Consider the following 19,188-nt stretch of genomic DNA (forward strand, 5'->3'; position numbering starts at 1 on the left):
CTACGAATGCCCGAAACTTGGAAATGCGGAACGCCACATCAACCCAAAAGACCAAGTTACCTGATTTTTTTTTACTTTTAACTGCGTTGAATTGTAATTTTCGTTCACCAATCGCTGCCATTACAGGTAGACATCAGAAATGTTTCCCCGAAGTACAACAATTCGCATGAGACAAGTTTTGTGAATGACTGTACAAGAATCGCTCAGACTCTGCACACAATTCTGCTCAGATTGTTGCACAGCACTTCAAAAAGTATATGGCGGATGAAATACCAAGCGTTGGAGGCAATCGTAAGCTTGGTGCGAACTTACACTGCCATGTATTGATCAGTTGCTTATTTAATTTTGATGCATTTAATGAAGTGCCATAAGTTAACTGCTAAGTAGGTTGCACTCAAACTTCATAATGAGCAGTTTGTGTCAACGAGCCGTGCTTGCATGGTGATCTTAGTGACATCGCTAGAAACAGGTTTTTCATTCAGTTATTTTATTACACCCATTCTTTCCACCTTCTAGAAATTGTGGAATTTCCGAAGGACAGAGACGAGGTGACCTTCCATCTGCACACCAATCCACTCGTGTCCGGCAAGGGGTTCTGGATCGAGGTTACCCGGCGGCCGGGGTTTTGTGACACACGCAAGAACGTCGGTAAGCATACCAGGAAAACGGAAATTGAATAACGCATCGCTAATCAGTCTTCTGTACAGTGAGGTATAAGTATGCAGTAAAATTTAAAATTGAGCTACTCAGTATGATTCGTGCTTGGAAGCATGCTGTGAACTTATAGAAAAGTCAGTGCAAAAACTGAAAGCAGCCGCAAGCGAAAAGGGTGCGCTGTTTTACGCTGCGCACACAGGCTTCGACTTGGCGTGAATGACTTCGCTAAGCACTACGGGGTGGATGTCGTTCTTTCATTTACAAACAAGTTGTCCGGCATGCGTGCCCGCGTGAACAAGCAGGGCACACAGCTGAGCGGGTTGCAGGAAGCCAAACGCGAATACGGTCTTAAAGAGACAGATGTTACACTTGTTGACTGCTGCGTAGCAATGCTTTGTCATGCGGTAGGCCTTCCATCGGGCGGAGTAGAAGGTGCCTGGGTGTCTGTTTGGGAGAACATAAGCGTTCATTCACCCAAAGGACGCAGTCTCACTTAGCGGGTTATTGTCGTCAGAGCATGACAATTTACTGACATCATGCTTCTTTCTGGGCATAAAAAGCAGCCTGCTGGGGAAATTACTGAGGCCTTTCATGTTAAAAGAAGCAACGAAAGATGTTTTAGCCAGCCATAAATTAAGCTTTGGAAAAAGAAAACGTGTACGTTAGTACGTGCGGCAGTTTGAGTTGTAATTGGTTGTGCGCATGCTTTCTTGAGGGGCATCAGCTAGAGAACTTTTTTTCGTTTAGAGCACACGTCACGTGACTCGGTGTTTTTGTTTTGTTAATTTTTTTGTTTTTCAGCAGAAACATTCGCTTGAGGCCATCGCATGTCCTGTTCGCCACTTCTAGCCCTTGTCTCTTTTGTGAGCGCTGCACAGTCCTAAGTGTGTGCTTTACAAGTGTTTTGGTGAACTTCATAAGCTCTGAAGAGGCCCAGTGTTTTCCAGGGCTTCAGACATTATAAATAGTTACATTAAATGCTTCACAAAAGGCTATCGCGAGGCACAGCATATGCCGCAGTACAGTCATTCTCACTCGATGACGACTGTACATCAATTCACGCGTGTTTCAGTCGGAATGCTCGCTTGTGTCCACGTTCAGGGTGACCTTTTGTGCGTGCGAAGCGAAGCGTTTCAAGGCGAAACAGTCACACCAAGATTCTTCTGCTCGCGATGCAGAATTTTATATTATTTTAAAGAGCACACTTACTTCCGTCTTTAATATAACAAGCTTTGGTCAGCTCGATGAAACCACACTCTAAATATCCCGTATGTCATTGTCACAGCACACGTATTGTTGTATAGTTACGACATATAAGCTGCGATACTTAGGTATGCGTTGTTCTTTTCAGTAATGTTGTACAACATACGGAATTATAATTCCTAAATGATCGGCTTCCAGTGGCGGTGGACATGAGTCGGATTGAACACCTCGTACTTTGTAACATACCATTACAAGCATTGAAAACTATATACGACCATTAATCTGTTCAACGAGAGTTGCAGTTAAATGCCGCAGATACCTTGAAGCTTTTGCAGTGTATACAAGCAGCAACACCATTAGAATCTGACCGTTTTGTCGGAATGCTATAAATGACGGCTCTATCAAATCTTCCTGTTACAAAATGAACAACGCTTAAACCGTTAAAATGTTGGCTTCGCAGGTAGATTGGCCTGTGAAGTGAACAACCTAAAGTGATTTATCGTGACCAGCAAGATAATATAAAAAACCGAGTGTCATTGTGTTAAATATAGACCTGTGCGTCGGTGCCAAATCACTGGCGGCGGCGCTCCGGGGTTTCCACCTTCGGCGGCGGCGTGTCATCGGCGCGGGGTCCATCGGTTCGGCGGCGGCGTGACGCCGAAGTGGGAGGGAGGATAGGGGGTTGATTCAAGGGCATGTCAGGATAAGAATTTGTCCTTAGATTCAAGAAATACATTTTCCCGAGTACCAATACTGCTGTCTCAATTCACCAATTATGCCGTCTCATTTGTTGAGACAGCAGGTGTGAATAGAGAACCTATATAAAAAAAAACGCAATTGAGCAAAATTCACGTTTCGACATTTTTTTGTCTCAAACTCCTCAGCACCGAGTCTCTTCGGAGACTCGTGAAACTCATTCCATAAATCAACGTTCTGCGGTGAAAAAAAAAAAACGAAAACGATTCGGAATATTTTTAATGAGCAAAACATTTAGGGGATCATAGAAAGGGTAAACACTTGAGCTGGGTTGCGTGGATTCATCAGTGATACATTTCCAAGACGTATTTATTTGTTCGCACTAACTGAAACGTTTATATTTTACACTATCCTGTCCTGTTTTTCGTCTCGCGTTTACCGTGTTGTTTTTTACGAAGAATTTAGGATATCAAGTCGCCAGGTACAAAGTGCAGAAGATGAAATGATAGATATGGGTGCTCGAACACTCGAACTAGTGTGAACTATCTTATGCAGAGGGATGATGTGATTGCAACTGCGCCGTATTTAATCGATTGATTGAATTATTTGGGGGGTCATTGTCCAAACATTACGATATGATTATAAGAGGCACCGTAGTGGAGGGCTCCGGAAATTTCAACCACCTGGGGTTTTTTGACGTGCTCGCCGTATTCGAGAGGGGCGGTGCAGATAGAAATTCATGGAAAATTTTATGAGTGCATTAGTGAACAATTTATTTGATGTAGTGTTTGCAAGCGTTGAATATATCTCAAGTCATACACACTTAACGGGCATACGTTAAGAAGAGTGCAACTGACTCACACATGATACACATTTATTGGATCATGTATTGAAATGCTGAAGCTTTATAGCAACATTTAACGTAGTCTGCCGAATTCACAAAGCTTCTATTTTGTGTGCGTGTGTCATTACTTGGTCGAGGTCACAAATGCGCATGTCCCATTATCAGGATTAGCTTAAACATTACCTTGCGAATACAATTAGTATGACACTATTTCGCGAATAAGGGCTGGCATGATGCTTAAGACAAGCTCTACATCATGTAAACAGCCCTCCACGGTGCAGCCACGTAATAATTAAAACTGCTTGCGAACGTATCCTTTCAACACTAAGACTGTGGTGCATTCACTTATAAAATATGAATGCCGGTACTTACTCACCAAAATGCGCAATTACACACTCGCGTATATGAATGTCCTCCACATGTTCCCAAATGGCTGCTAAACAAAGCCGACTGAGAACAATTTTATAACATTACTCACTCAAGTTGGACTGACATACGTGGGTTAGGCATAGACGAAGCTGTGCAGTACTTCACAGCTTTTCTTACTGACGCAGCAGCCAAGTGCATCCCACAAACATCTGGACTGCCCGGAGAGCGACGCATCCCATGGTGGAACACTGAGTGTCGTAATGCGCGAAAGGAGCAGAACAGGACATGGAGGTTGCTTCGGAACTCGCTGACAGCGGAAAACCTTGACAGCTTTAAGAAAATAAAATCTCGAGGCAGTAGAACGCGTCGGCAGGCCAGAAGGGATAGTTGGCACAAGTTTTTAACAGGGATCAACTCGTATACACAGGAGGCTAAAGTCTGAAACATGGTTAGTAGGGTAGCGGGAAAACAAGTACACTCGCTTCCACTCGTAAACACAAACAGCTTGAAAGATCAGGCGAAGTACCTCGGCACACACTTCGAACGAGTGTCCAGCTCGTCCAACTATACTGACGCTTTCCAAAAACATAAAACAACATTTGAGAAGCACAAACTCGAATACAAATGTACAAAACACGAAGCATACAACCAGGCTTTCGGCTTGGCTGAGTTCCAGATATCACTAAACTCCTGCACTGTTTCCGCCCCAGGTTCTGGTCGAGTGGTGTACGATATGTTAAAAAACCTGCCGAATGAAACGCAAAAAACCTTAATTTGTCTGTACAATGCTATCTGGTTTTTTGGCACTATCCCTACTTCCTGGAAAGAGGCTATTATTCCCATTTTGAAAGAGGGCAAAGACCCTTCTTCAGTTCCGAGTTATAGGCCTATTGCATTTACAAGCTGCTTGTGCAAACTTTTCGAAAAACTGATAAACTGCCGACTTGTACATCTTCTTGAAACAAACAATTTGCTCGATGCGTTTCGGTGCGGGTTTCGAGAGGGTATACGTCCACCACCGACCACCTTGTTCGTATTGAGGCACAGAGTGGAGATGCTTTCGTCCACAAGAAATACTTTTTTTCTGTGTTCCTTGACATTGAAAAGGCATATGATACATCATGGCGCTTTGAAATATTAAGAGACCTGTCCCACCTTGGCGTGCTTGGCCATGTGTTTATTATAATAAAAAGCTGCTTGTCAAACCGGACATTCTGCCTTCGAGTAGGCAGTGTTCTTTCCCAAACATTTGTCCAAGAAACAGGCGTGCCGCAAGGTGGTGCACTTAGTTGCACACTTTTTTCATTAAAATGAATTCATTGCGCTTTTTCATTCCTCGCAATATGTTTTATTGTATATATGTCAACGACGTCCAGCTTGATTTCAAATTTCTTAACCTGTCCATCTGCGAGCGGCAGGTTCAGCTTGGTTTGGACAAAGTATCCAAATGGGCAGAAGAAAACGGGTTCCGACTGAATACACAGAAAATCACGTGTGTCTTGTTTTCCAGGAAGAGAGGCCTTCATTCCGAACCTGATATTCAGCTTCGTGGGCAACGCCTTTCTGTTAGCACCGAACACAAATTCTTAGGCCTCATCTTGTACACCAAGCTAACCTTCATGCCGCATATTAAGTATTTAAAAAACAAGTGCATAAAAGACATGAACGTTTTGAAAGTGTTGTCACGCACTACGTGGGGAAGTGACAAGAAGTGTGTAATGAATTTGTGTACAAGCCTCGTACGTACCCGCCTACACTATGGGGCAATATCATATCAGTCTGCGACACCTACTGCCCTTAAAATGCTTGACCCTGTTCATAATCAAGGCATCCGTCTCTCCACGAGTGCTTTTCGCACTAGCCCCGTGGAAAGCCTCTACGTGGAATCGAACGAATAGTCGCTCCACCTACAGAGATGTTACAAGTCTTTTAAATATTTTCTTAATGTAAATGCAGATAAGAATCACCCATCACATTGAACAATTATTTACATGTCAAGCCTTGCTGTGTTTGAAAAACGGCCTCCTATGAGACAGCCCTACTCACTCCGTGGGAGAGGCTTAGCTAAGGAAAACGGTGTGCCACTTGAACACCGTTTGATGGCTCCCGCAGAATGCCTGCCACCGTGGCAATGGCAGGCGATAGATTGCGACGTGTCTTTCTTGAACGTTACGAAGCATGCACCAATTGCACATATCGAGACATACTTCCTAGAACTACAACAGAAATACACATGTTCTGCATTCTTTACGGATGCTTCAAAGTTCGAGACTTTTGTCTTGGACGCAGCCGTCGGCGCATCTTTTTCGGAAGCCGGCGTTCTGCACTCTCATACCAGCATTTTCACCGGCGAAGCTTATGCGATACTTGTGGCCGTTAAATACATTAAAGAAATAAAACTCCAGAAGGCCATAATATATAAGATTCCCTAAGCGTAGTAAAAGCTCTGAAAACTCTTAAAAACACAAAAACCTTGTCTTTGTCTCGCTTTATTTGCTCTTATGCACAGTCTACTCATCTAAGCAGCATGTGGTGGTCTGCTTGGTGCAAGGACACCACGAAATTCCGTGCAACGTTCTGGTGGACCAGCTAGCTGGATCCGCGAACAAAACCACTTCCAATACATCGATAGCAGTTCCTGCACTCGATTTGAAACCTTTTCTAAAACAAAAGCTGAGAGGGTATTGGCAGAGCACATGCGACACACACACAGATTATAAATACATGTCAAGCAGCAATTTGGACATTGGCCGCCAGTATCAAAATCACGCCACACAGAAGTAATTCTTACAAGGTTAAGAACAGGACATACACACACAACACATTCATTTCATTTGTCTGGCGGCGATCCACCTTTGTGTGACAGATGTGGAGAAGCACTCACCGTACTTCACATTCTAATCCTGTGTAAAGAATTAGACACGCTGAGAAGACAACACTTTCCGTTATCCTATCGACAACAGATACCACTCCATCCTGCAGTGTTCGTCGGTAGGGAAGCACTTTTTACAGATAAATCCTTATTAGCTCTATTGAGAGAAATTAATACTTTTAATAATATATACCCGGGCACTCCATAGCACGACCTCTCCCGAGAGGTCTCTGCTGCGGTGGCTACACTCAACAAAGCACTTGCCTTGCGGCCCTTGGACGCAAGGGTGTGAATGATAGAGGCACTTGTGCTAATGCCATACATGTCCGCCATCGTTTTTATTATCACAAACTTTTGTCATCCATTAACCCCACACACCTTTCACGGCATGGTCATAATTTTATTACTTCTACGTTTTTACCCGCCTTAGCGCGAGGATTTTTATGGCCCCTATACAGCCGCTTATCACAATCTTTGTCCATATCTCTCATAAGATTAACTGGCGCTCCTTGGCCATGAAACGGTGTTTGCGCCACAAAACAGCAATCATCAACCAATTACACACTCGCGTATAAAGGTTGATGGACACATGCACACTATCATTTGCTTTCATGTGGCCAATTCTTCTCGGCCATGTGAAAATGATATGAATGTATTATTACCCCCACAGGGGGGTCTGTGCAAGCAGACGTTTGGTGTGTAGCGACACCACGGACCAGAGCTAACGGGGGGGTTTCAACTCCCTCTCACGCCTAGCCATGCATTGCTGAGCCGTGTGCTGGGAAAAGGGGATCATGGGGGTTGAGCTGACGCTGGGTGCTTAAACCTTTAAGCCCCCCTAGCCGAAACAACACACCCCTTTGTCCCCGGCTTCACGGAGACGGCAACCCGGGGCTGACCCACCCAGGGGAAATCAGCAGTCACCTTTTCCTATATCTCTCTCCCTACATATTCGTCTCTACCTCTTACTTTTTTTCTGTCCTGTCATCTTCTCTTTCCCATCTACTTTTAGATATCCTGGCGGCAAGGGTTAACCTTGTGTGGATACCCGGTCTTGGCTATTCCATATTAGGTTATAGCAGCGCAGTACAGCTAGTGTCGACAGGGCTTGCCCAGCATCTCCTGCCACGTCCCCTGGTTGGGCTTGGTGGTGGGCGGTTGGCACCGCTGCCAAACTTTATAGTCAATTTATGGCAAATGCTTCCCCCCCCCCCCCCTTTCTAATCGCTCCCTGAAAAGGTGGCACACCAAAGACACTTTCATGCTCAACACACCAAAGCCAACCTTCCCAAAGTACCATGTTATTCATTGCAAGAACGAAAAAAAGACCGTACGTACTATTTCATCCTTTCTTGTGTCGAAAACTCTCACCGAAGCAATAGGTCCAGGCTATAAAGTCACAAAGATGGGAAGTGGCGATCTCCTTTTGGAGGTTCGTGACAAAGCTCAATATGAGAAGCAGTCTAAACTTGTAGCGTTTGGAGAAACACCTGTTTCCGATGGCCCACACAGGTCCATGAACACTGTACGCGGCGTCATTTCTGACGATAACCCTCTTCAACTCTCAGAAATTGAATTATTAGAAGGCTGGCAAGACCAGAATGTAGTCAAGGTACAGAGAATCATTATACGACGAGACAAGAAAGAAGCACCCACCAAGCACATAATTATCACCTTCGGTACTAGTGACTTATTAGAATGAATTGAAACCGGCTACTGTAAGCTCCGTGTAAGACCATTTATCCCCAATCCTCGTTGATGTTTCAAGTGTCAACGTTTCGGGCACGGATCGCAGAGTTGCAGAAGGCGATCCACTTGCGCAAAGTGTGCATCCACTCAACACATATCGGATGACTGCACCTCAGAAGCAACTCATTGTTCGAACTGTGAAGGAAATCATCCACCCTACTCATGATCATGCCCCAAATAGAAAGAAGAGAAACAAGTAGTAGACCTCAAGGTCAAATTTAATCTGTCTTCCAAAAGGCACGTAAATGTTTTTCACTGCACCACCCCTCTTATCCCTCCTTTGCAGATGTGACGCGCCGGGGCGCCGCGCCACATGTTTCTGCACCCACGAACGCCACACAGACTGTGGCCGCAGTCGTGCCACTAGCGCCCCCGGCTGGAGCAGCCTGTACTGCTCCGCCACCTCACAAACAGGGCCGGCAGACGCCCGTGTCTGCTGAACCTCGGACCGCTGCAAGCGCAGTTAGGTCCGTAAGTTCTGTGAACGTGCCTGCCGAGCAGGCACCATCCACCACCTCAAAAGAGGTGATGGATACAAGTACGACTCCTCCGGCGCCTCAGACGCTGAAGGATAGGCGCAACTCTTTGGGGCGCGCGAAGAAAGAAAAAAACCCGAATTACAGGGCCCCCAAAAGGCCCTGTAACCTAAGGCAACACTTTGTACACACAGCACCACACAACACTGAAATGACGCAAATACTACAGTGGAACTTCAGAGGACTGCTGAGAAACCTCGACGATACCCAGGAGCTCTTACACGATCATACACAAAAAGTGCTGTCCAAGAAACACACTTGAAACCAAAACACACTAACCTTTCTCGCAATTACGTTATCTTTCGAAAGGACCGGAATGATGCCAATGTGTCATCCGGTGGTGTTGCCATTATAGTCAATGAAGGAATTGCATGCACACACCTACCGCTACAAACATCCCTTTAGGCGGTGGCTGTTCTAGCAGTTCTTTTGAATAAGCTCGTCACCATCTGCTCTCTCTACATACCTCCACAACACTGTTTTGAAAAGCATGAATTCCCGTCCCTCATAGACGAACTTCTAGGTTCATATCTTGTCCTAGTGGATTTTAATGCACATGGTAGCCTCTGGAGTGACTCTCTCTGCGATGCGCAAGGTCGCCTTATTGAACAGTTCCTTTTTTCTTCCTGTGCATGCCTCTTAAATTGAAAAGAGCCAACATATTACAATATTGCTGACAATGCGTACTCAACAATAGACCTCAGCATAACATCTTCGTCACTCCTGCCTCTACTTAAATGGTAAGTCATTATTAATTCATTCGGTAGTGACAATTTTCCTACTGTTAACAGCACATCAATAACAAAAACATGTACTGCACAGGCTCCCAAATGGCTCACCGACAAAGCCGATTGGAAACACTTCCAGAAAATGACTCTATTAACTTGGACTGACATGGGGGCGTTAAGCATAGAGGATGCTATATGGTACGTTATAGCTTTCCTGGTTGATGCAGCAACTAAATGTATTCCACAAACATGTGGACCGTCAGGCAAATCGTCAGGAATAATCAGTGCCGTGATGCGCGTAAAAAACAAAATACGGCATGAAGGTTGCTAACAGACTCGCCTAGAGCTGAAAATCTTGTAAACATTAAGAATATCAAGTCGCAAGGAAGAAGGAAGTGCCTACAGGCGAGAAGAGAAAGTTGGCACAAATTATTATCAGGCATTAATTCATACACCGATGAGGCGAGAGTCTGGAACATGGTTGGTAAGGTGGCCGGATGACAAGCACATTCACTTCCTCTAGTGAACACACTAGAGGAGAGTCTGGAAGAACAGGCTAACACTCTCGCACCGCACTTCGAACAGGTCTCCAGCTCATTACACTATAGAGAAGCGTTCCGATGATACAAAACCGGAATAGAAAAACAGAGATTAGAGCGCAAACCCACAGCACATGAGGTATACAATAAACCTTTTTGTTTCGCTGAACTACAAGCCTCACTTACCTGCTGCAAGAAATATACCCCAGGTCCGGACTGTGTGGCATATGAAGTGTTAAAAAACCTGCCCACTGAAACCCAGAAAGCTCTCCTCTCCCTGTATAATGCGATATGGTCTTCCAGTGAGCTACTCTCAGCCTGGACAGAAGCTATCGTTATACCAATTCTAAAACAATGCAAGGACGCGGTCTCAGTTTCCAGCTACAAGACAATAGCGTTAACCAGCTGTCTTTGCAAAGTTTTAGAGAAAATGATTAACTGGCGCCTGATTCACTTCCTTGAAATTAATGGCCTACTTGACCCATATAAGTGTGGGTTTCGAGAGGCTCGGTCCACCACTGACCACCTTGTCCGTATCTAGGCACAAATTCGCGATGCCTGTGTTCATAAGCATTTTTTTTCTTTCTGTGTTCCTCGATATGGAAAAGGCACATGACACTACATGGCGCTTTGGCATATTGCAAGACCTGTCACTTTTAGGTGTGCGGGGTAGAATGCTATCAATCATCCAAAGCTACTTGTCCAATTGAACATTCCGTGTCCGAGTTGGCACTGTCTTATCTCGAATATTTGTTCAAGAAACAGGAGGGCAAAAAGGAGGTGTATTGAGCTGCACACTTTTCATAGTTAAAATGAATTCCTTGCACTTGTCTCTCCCACGTAATATTTTTATTGCATATATGTCGATGATGTACAGATTTGTTTCAAATCTTGCAACATCTTACTGTGCCAACGTCAGGTTCAAGTAGGGTTGAACAAGGTATCTCACTGGGCAGATGAGAATGGTTTTATACTCAACGCGCAAAAGAGCATTTGCGTCTTGTTCAGCCGAAATAGGGGCCTCCATTCTGACCCCGAAATTGACCTGCATGGTCAACCTCTGTCAGTGAAGACCGATCACAAGTTTCTTGGACTAATAATAGACACTAAACTAACCTTCATCCCACATATCAAGTATTTAAAAGACAGGTGCTTAAAAACAATAAGTATTTTGAAAGTGTTGTCACGCACTACATGCAGTAGTGACACGAAATCTCTGATGAATTTATATAAAAGCCTCGTACGCACATGCCTATATTACGCTGCTATAATCTATCAGTCGGCAACGCCATCGGCCTTGAAGATTCTCGACCCTGTCCACCATCTAGGCATTCGCCTCTCTACGGGTGCTTTTCAAACTAGCCCCGTGGAGAGCCTGTACGTGGATTCGAATGAATGGTCGCTCCACCTACAAAGATGTTAGGTGTCTTTTGTGTACTTTCTGAAGGTAAAGGCAGACAAGCAACACCGTTCTTGTGTCACAATTGATTTGTCTGGCTCTGGCTTGTTCGAGAACCGTCCTTCGTTGAGGCAGCCCTACTCGCTCCGTGTAAGGGGCCTGGCCGAAGAACCAGGTGTGCCTCTTCTCGAACACAGTTTGATGGCTCCTGCTGCATATCTGCCACCATGGCAGTGGCAGCTTTCGACTGTGATGTCTCTTTGGTGGAAGTCAAAAAGCACGCGCCACTTGCACACATACCCAAATACTTGCTAGAACTACGACATAAGTACGAATGCCCCGAGTTCTTTACCGATGCCTCAAAGTCCAACACTTCTGTGTCATATGCAGCGGTAAGCCAATCCTTTTCCGAGGCCGGCGTTCTTCATTCTGATGCAAGCATTTTCACAGGAGAAGCCTATGTAATACTGACGGCCGTAAAACACATCAGATCGATGAAATACAATATGCGGTATTTATCGGTCACACAGATCACAGATTCCCTAAGTGTGGTTAAAGCCCTCAAAACTCCTAAAAACACAGAAACCCCGTGACGGTGTCACTTTACTCACTTTTGTGCACACTGTACACATCAAAACAGTCTTTCGTTGTCTGCTGGGTGCCAGGCCACCGTGAGATACAAGGGAATGTTTTAGTGGACAAGCTGACTGCTTCTGCTAAAGACACCACTTCCGATGCATCATACCAATTCCTGCACTTGACTTGAAACCTTTTCTAAAACGAAAGCTCAGGGGGTATTGGCAGAGCACAATGGATAGACACACAGACAATAAATTCCGTGCTATTAAACCGCATTTAGGTAATTGGCCGCCACTATCACAATCACGACACACAGAAGTAACACTAACAAGGCTAATAACAGGACATACACACTCTACACATTCTTATCTTCTATCTACCGGCAATCCACCATTGTGTGAGAGATGTGGAAAACCACTTAGGGTTCTCCACATTCTCGTCCAGTGCAGTGAGCTATATGCTCGAAGAAAAAAGTGATTTTTACTGCCCTACCGGCAGCAGCTCCCACTACACCCTGGGATGCTGATCGGTAGGGATCCGCTTTTTAAACTGCAATCACTTTTCACGTTTTTAAAACATGTTCACAGCTTTCACCCCATATTTCGAGGTGATCCGTAGCACGACCTCTGAACCGTGGTCGTGGCTGCGGTGGCTACACCTCCTCCATGATTTTATTATCATGACATTTTGTCATCCACTTTCACTGCACATATTTCACGCCACTGCCATGATTTTATTACCTCTACATTTTTACCCACGTTAGCGCGAGGAATTTTAAGGCCCCTTCACCGCCACACATCATATCATTGTTCATATCTCTAGCCTACTGAATTAAATGGCGCTCTTTAGCCATCAATTGGCCATTGCACCATAAAATGCCACTCATGATCATCATCAATGTATTATTATTATTATTATTATTATTATTATTATTATTATTATTATAAATGCTTCAGAAATAGGCAGGAAATCTAGCTGGAACGCGTATTTGTAGCCAGCGTACAAGAAGTTGATTGATATGTGGGGTTTAACGTCCCAAAACCATCATATAATTATGAGAGACGCCGTAGTGGAGGGCTCCGGAAATTTTGACCACCTGGGGTTCTTTAACGTGCACCCAAATCTGAGCACACGGGCCTACAACATTTCCGCCTCCATCGGAAATGCAGCCGCCGCAGCCGGGATTCAATCCCGCGACCTGCGGGTCAGATGCCGAGTACCTTAGCCACTAGACCACCACGGCGGGGCAGCGTACAAGAAGTGATTTCAGCTTCACCGAATGCCTCTCTCAAAGGTCATGCACCTGCAGCTTTCTGGGTCCGTGGGGACAAGCTGAGCTTTAATGTCCCAAAAAACTCGCCTGCAGCCGTTTGCAAGTTTGCAAGGGGTGCGCACGGTAAAGAATGCAAAATAGCGCCAGTCGGAGGAGTGAAAAATTCGGGGAACGTTTCTTGCCCACAGGTGTCGGTCGACACAACAGACAAGAAAGCGCCGCGGTCCATTTCCAGCAACGACAAAGAAAATAGTTTGCGCAAACATTCAGTCGTATGGTAATAATATTGCATCATTAATGGGGAACAAATGAAACTTCGTTCACCAATAAGTTTAGGAAAGTTTAGTTATTGTTAAAAGCGCATAAATTATTGATCTCATTGGTAATGTAGGTTACACTGTCAAGCCTGCAGTGTATCCATCCGTGCCATTGTTGCTTCTTCGCTCGCCGGAGTCATGGGTATGATACGGATAGTGTTTGTCACTTTTCATTACTTTTGCTCCTATTTCATCTACTGCTGCAATTTACACAATATAATTACTCGGCTCTCAGGAATATACTTCGCTGTACGTGGTGCAATTGTGGACGGACGTGGAAGTGTTTTTGTGTGCGTGTGCGTGTGTAGGCCATTGGATTGGCCATCGTCAACTTCTCGCGCGAAAAAAATGGACACCCATGCTTGCGGGCAAGCTTTCCTTCACAACTGCTCCCAAAAGCAGTACAAATGAACGTGTTTTTTAAGGTGTGAATAGGTTATCTGGGTTAACAGGCTTCTTGAAAGACAAGTGTCGGTCAATTGTTAAGATAAGTTCATCATTTTCTTTACTTTCGCAGTTGTTCGCAAATATTATAACTCAGAAAACATAGCGCATTGCATGCTTCCTGTGTAAATAACTTCATACTAATCGTGGTTACGTGATTAGGCTGTTTTCTTCAAGCGATACGACAACACTTTATTTTTTTTTCTTCCGGGCAGTGCTCTATTCAATCGAACACTCTACACCAGGAAAATATGGGTTTCGTGCTATTGTACTTTGCATAAATATATTGATGTAAATATACTTGTCATGTATTTTTCTCATTTTAATGCTTGAGAAATTACCAAGGATGAATTATAACTTACGCAACCACAAATAAAAACAGTTGCATATCTCCATCTCTAAGGGTGTCATGAGATTTATGAGCCCGCGTTTTAATTTGTCTTTCTTCGCCTACTTTTTTCTTGTTTTATAATGACATGTGATTTGATAAGAACACGCAGTGAAATTTTTATCCTAGTTTGGTTCTTCAAAGCAGGGCGCAGTGCTCACGATTGATTTGTGGGGTTTAACGTCCCAAAACCACCATATGATTATGAGAGACGCCGTAGTGGAGGACTCCGGAAATTTTGACCACCTGGAGTTCTTTAACGTGCACCCAAATATGAGCACACGGGCCTACGACATTTACGCCTCCATCGGAAATGCAGCCGCCGCAGCCAGGATTTGAACCCGCGACCTGCGGGTCAGCAGCCGAGTCGCGCGCAGTGCTCACGGATCGAAACGAGACAACTTAGGAATAGCCGATAACTTTATCTCCACCATCTACAGTTCGGGTGACATAAGTGAAATTCCAACTGGAATGCGTACATCCCAGCCAACATTATCGTTACAGATGTCGCAATATCGCGTGGTTATCTTGAAGAACTTCACATACCCGCATATATAGTAATACAAAATATTGTGATGTCACGTTTTATTCTATGAGCACTGTAGATAGTTTTACGCAAGCCAACAAATAAACTGGTCTGATGCATTAGGGCTTGCTACTGTGAAAAAAACTGGGGGACCATTAAGCTCCGTTTTTCAGAGTTGAACGCGATATCAATATCGTGTTTCTTGTGCGTAATTCAACTACTCAGTGTGTAGTTTTTATTGTATGATGCTACTTGAACAATTTTAATTGTGAAATACTGTGTAATTGAGAAAGTTGAAAGCGTCTTGTCTCATGAAGGTTTCACACAAGGCTGCATTCTGTCTAAAAAACTAGCATAGTTTAAACCACGAGAAATATTATGTTATCTTAACTGAGTTGCGCGAAAAAATTAAAATACGAATGCGAGACACCTGGACATAGCGCACACTAACAATTGAAAGTCATTGGAGAAAACAGACATATATATGCGGTTACGAGAACAGGTGCCGTGAAAGAAAATCATTAGAGGAGCAGACAGATTGTAATAATAATGCACTTACAGAAAAGCTGCCTCAGCGGCAAGCAATATGGCTGAGGATTCCGCGACACATTAAACACCAGCTTTGTTGATGAGATACGCCTCTTAAACTTGCCGCGCTACGTTGTCCCTAAATCTAGCTTTAACTACCGTATCATCAAGCAAGGGTGCGCAGCCGCACTCTCTACAATGCGATGATAGATTGGAGCATGGTTGTACTTTTAGAGAAGCTTTGTGATCCATTACTATATTATTTTCTCCAAAATAATACTTCTTACATGACAGCGAAGTGCCGTACACCACACGGTGTCTGCACGGTCAAAGAAAAGGATTAGATGTCTGCTCATCTTATAATTTTCTTTCACCTCACGTGTTTACGTGACCGCATATATTATGTCTGTTTTCCCCATTAAAGTTTCAGTTGTTGGTGTGCGCTGTGACAAGGTGTCTTCCGCCCCGCCGCGGTGGTCTAGTGGCTGAGGCACTGGGCTGCTGACCCGCTGGTCGTGGTATCGAATCCCGGCTGCGGCGGCTGCGTTTCCGATGGAGGCCGAAATGTTGTAGGCCCTTGTACTCAGATTTGAATGCACGTTGAAAAACCCCAGGTGGTCGAAATTTCCGGAGCCCTCCACGACGGCGTCTCTCATAATCATATGGTGGTTTTGGGACGGGTGGTCGAAATTTCCGGAGCCTTCCACTACGGTGCCTTTCATAATCCTATGCTGGTTTTGGGACGTTAAATTCCACATATCCATCAATAAATTAGGTGTCTTCCTCTTGCAGTTCAATTTTTTCGCACAAATGAGTGAAGATGAATTACCAACTCACCAAGCAGACCATGTTTCTCAATACCATGTGCGTAAATTTTTTTAGAACTTGCAATGCACCTACTACGCTGTCTTGAGAGAATACGCGCCGTAATGTGTGTGCCTTTTGTAATGTTCGGCTGCCTTTAAAACACGAAGTGACGTTGGTAATAACGTGTTGTGATGCCCGATAGCAATGTACACTTGTATCATGCAATACTGCTACAATAATACATGTTGTGCTGTGAAGCCTTATACAGGATGCGCGTGTTTGTTAAGCATGCATGACAGTTATTTTTCCTGCATTTCAACCAGAAGTTATTCATACTTTATTTCCAAGCAGACGCATAGCTGTGCGGTAAAGAACTTGCTTGTCATTCAAATGGCTTGCATAGTTTTGACCATCACTCAGAGCCGAAAATGTTTATTATTTGTTTTATTTGAATTTTTTCTCAATTTTCGGTCATGGGCGAGTTGATTTTTCACTCAGAACCACCGATGCCTCCACAGGCATTCTTGCGGAAGGAGCTCTTTACCGCTGTTGCGTTAATAATGCATTATTGGTAGAACGGAAAGAGGGTTATGTTTACGAAAAACATTTTGGTGTCTCTTTGGCAATAAATATCCCTATTAGCCTCCATTATCACGCACACAAAGACCGATAGACACGAGTTTCAGCAGTCACGCTATTAACCATTCCTAGTCACAATACTTCTACATGACAAGGTTGCATGCCAATCGCTTTTGACCGAACTCCATAAAGGTTGATTATCATGTCCTTGAAATCATTCAATGCACACGCAGTTCATTCGGTCAACAGCAAGTCAGTACTTCTTTTTGACTCACTATGGACGCTCAATTGACATGCCAGAAAAGTTTAAATAGAAACACTGAAAAAACTTCTTTACAAAACTCAAATTGCGATTGAAGTTATTTCATGCTATTTATTGTTGTCAAGTCGGAATATATAAAGCAAAATATTTACTTCCACCATACTGTGTCTCGGACAGCGTTGACCTTAGGTTCAAGATAAGAGAAATCGCAAGCAATACTGACGTATTTCAAACTGATTGCTTTAGCAAAACAATCAGAGAATACAACCAACTGCATTCTAGAATTACCTCTACCATCTCAAATGAATTGTTTCATTCCATGTTAGAATGACTGTGCTACATTTTTCTAGAGTGTGTGAATTTTCCTTGAGTGTGTTGCCTGTATACATGCTGCGTGTGTTTGTTAAGCATGACAGCTATTTTCCCTGCATTTCCAACAAGAAGAAGCAATATCAACGAGAGATGTCCATCTTACTTGGTCAAGCGAAGCTGACCCATGGGGTTCAGATCATCTGCTTATTTGGCTGGTTCTAGAGAATTCTCGTAGCAGCCCCAGTGCTGCCTACACAATGACGAATTGGGACAAGTTCCGGCCCCATCACACGATATCTTGTTCAAACTAGTGAGTGGATGTCTACAGCAAGCTACAGTACGGCTACTGCGAAGCATAGACAAGCCAAACCCTGATCTAAAGCTCTTGAGGCTACGTGCTTGTCAACGCCGTGCATACAAGAGGGCACAGCATTCAAAAAGAAGCTCTAATTGGACACTTTCTAACCGCTTAAATGCAGTCATTAGGCGGCACACAAAACAACTTCGTCGAAGAAGCTGGGCCGCATTGTGTAGCTCATTGCATATGGCGAGCAGTTTTGGGAGTGTATGGCACATATTGAAGGCTTTGTGAACACCTGAGGTCTGCAAGACCTCAATTACCGCATGGTGCATCACAACTGAACGGTCTCCGAGAATCATCACGGAAGATTATCCGATATTTTCACCAGTCCTGTGTCAAGAGACAACGCCAGTCCTTGTTCCGTGACAATTTTATATGGACCTCCATGCGAGATGGATGAGGCAGAATTTACACTGGCCGAGCTGCGTCATGCACTTAGCCCCTGTTATCCTCGCACTACCCCGGGAGAAGATGATGTTACGTACCAAGCCTTGCGAAACGTTGATGAGGTCTTTCATCAATGTATCTTGGACGAATACAACAAAGTGTGGCAAACGAGTCTGATTCCTGCTGAATGGAAATCGTCTGAGGTGAAGTCAATTTTAAAGCCTGGTCGCCCTGTGCAACACATCAAGTCATACCGGCCAATATCACTAACTTCTAATGTTATAAAGCTGATGGAACGTATGGCGCTGTTTCATCTGGACGCCAGATTACAAGAGCTCACTTTCTTCCCTGATGTCATGAGGGGATTTCATCGACACCGTTCAGCCCTCGACAGCATAGCAGATCATATATCATCGCTTGAATTTGCTCGAGCAAACAGATATTCAGCGTATGTTTTATTTCTTGACATACAACAAGCGTTTGACTCGGTACCACATAAGGCGATTATTTGTGCACTAATGAATGGAGGAATTTCAGGTAGTCTCTAACATTTTGTCCATGATTTTTCTATCTGAGCGCTGAATGAAAGTGCGCATTGGAGAAGTACAGAGTGAACCTCTCGCTGTTAAATGTGGCGTCCCGCAAGGCAGCGTCTTGTCACTGCTTCTCTTTAGCAGCGTACTTGCTGAACTTCCAGGCCGATTACCGCAAGAATGTGACTTTCCTATAGACATTGCAATTTATGCTGATGACATCGCACTCTGGGTCAGTGGTTCATCACACCATGGTCCACATCTTCGTGGTATAATGCAGCGAGCTCTGACTGCAACTTC

At 44.3% G+C, this 19,188-nt stretch overlaps 1 protein-coding gene across 1 annotated transcript in view; it reads left to right on the forward strand.

Annotated features, from left to right (window-relative positions):
* LOC119161768 (cubilin) overlaps nucleotides 1-19,188 on the forward strand; it is a 274,271-nt gene that overhangs the window by 85,769 nt on the left and 169,314 nt on the right. The window contains exon 5 of the mRNA XM_075880748.1: nucleotides 517-648. Within this exon, the coding sequence (XP_075736863.1) occupies nucleotides 517-648 (132 nt within the window). The remainder of the gene's footprint in view (nucleotides 1-516; nucleotides 649-19,188) is intronic.

The sequence above is a fragment of the Rhipicephalus microplus genome, chromosome X (genome assembly GCF_043290135.1).
Source record: "Rhipicephalus microplus isolate Deutch F79 chromosome X, USDA_Rmic, whole genome shotgun sequence".
Classification (NCBI taxonomy): Eukaryota; Metazoa; Arthropoda; class Arachnida; order Ixodida; family Ixodidae; genus Rhipicephalus; species Rhipicephalus microplus.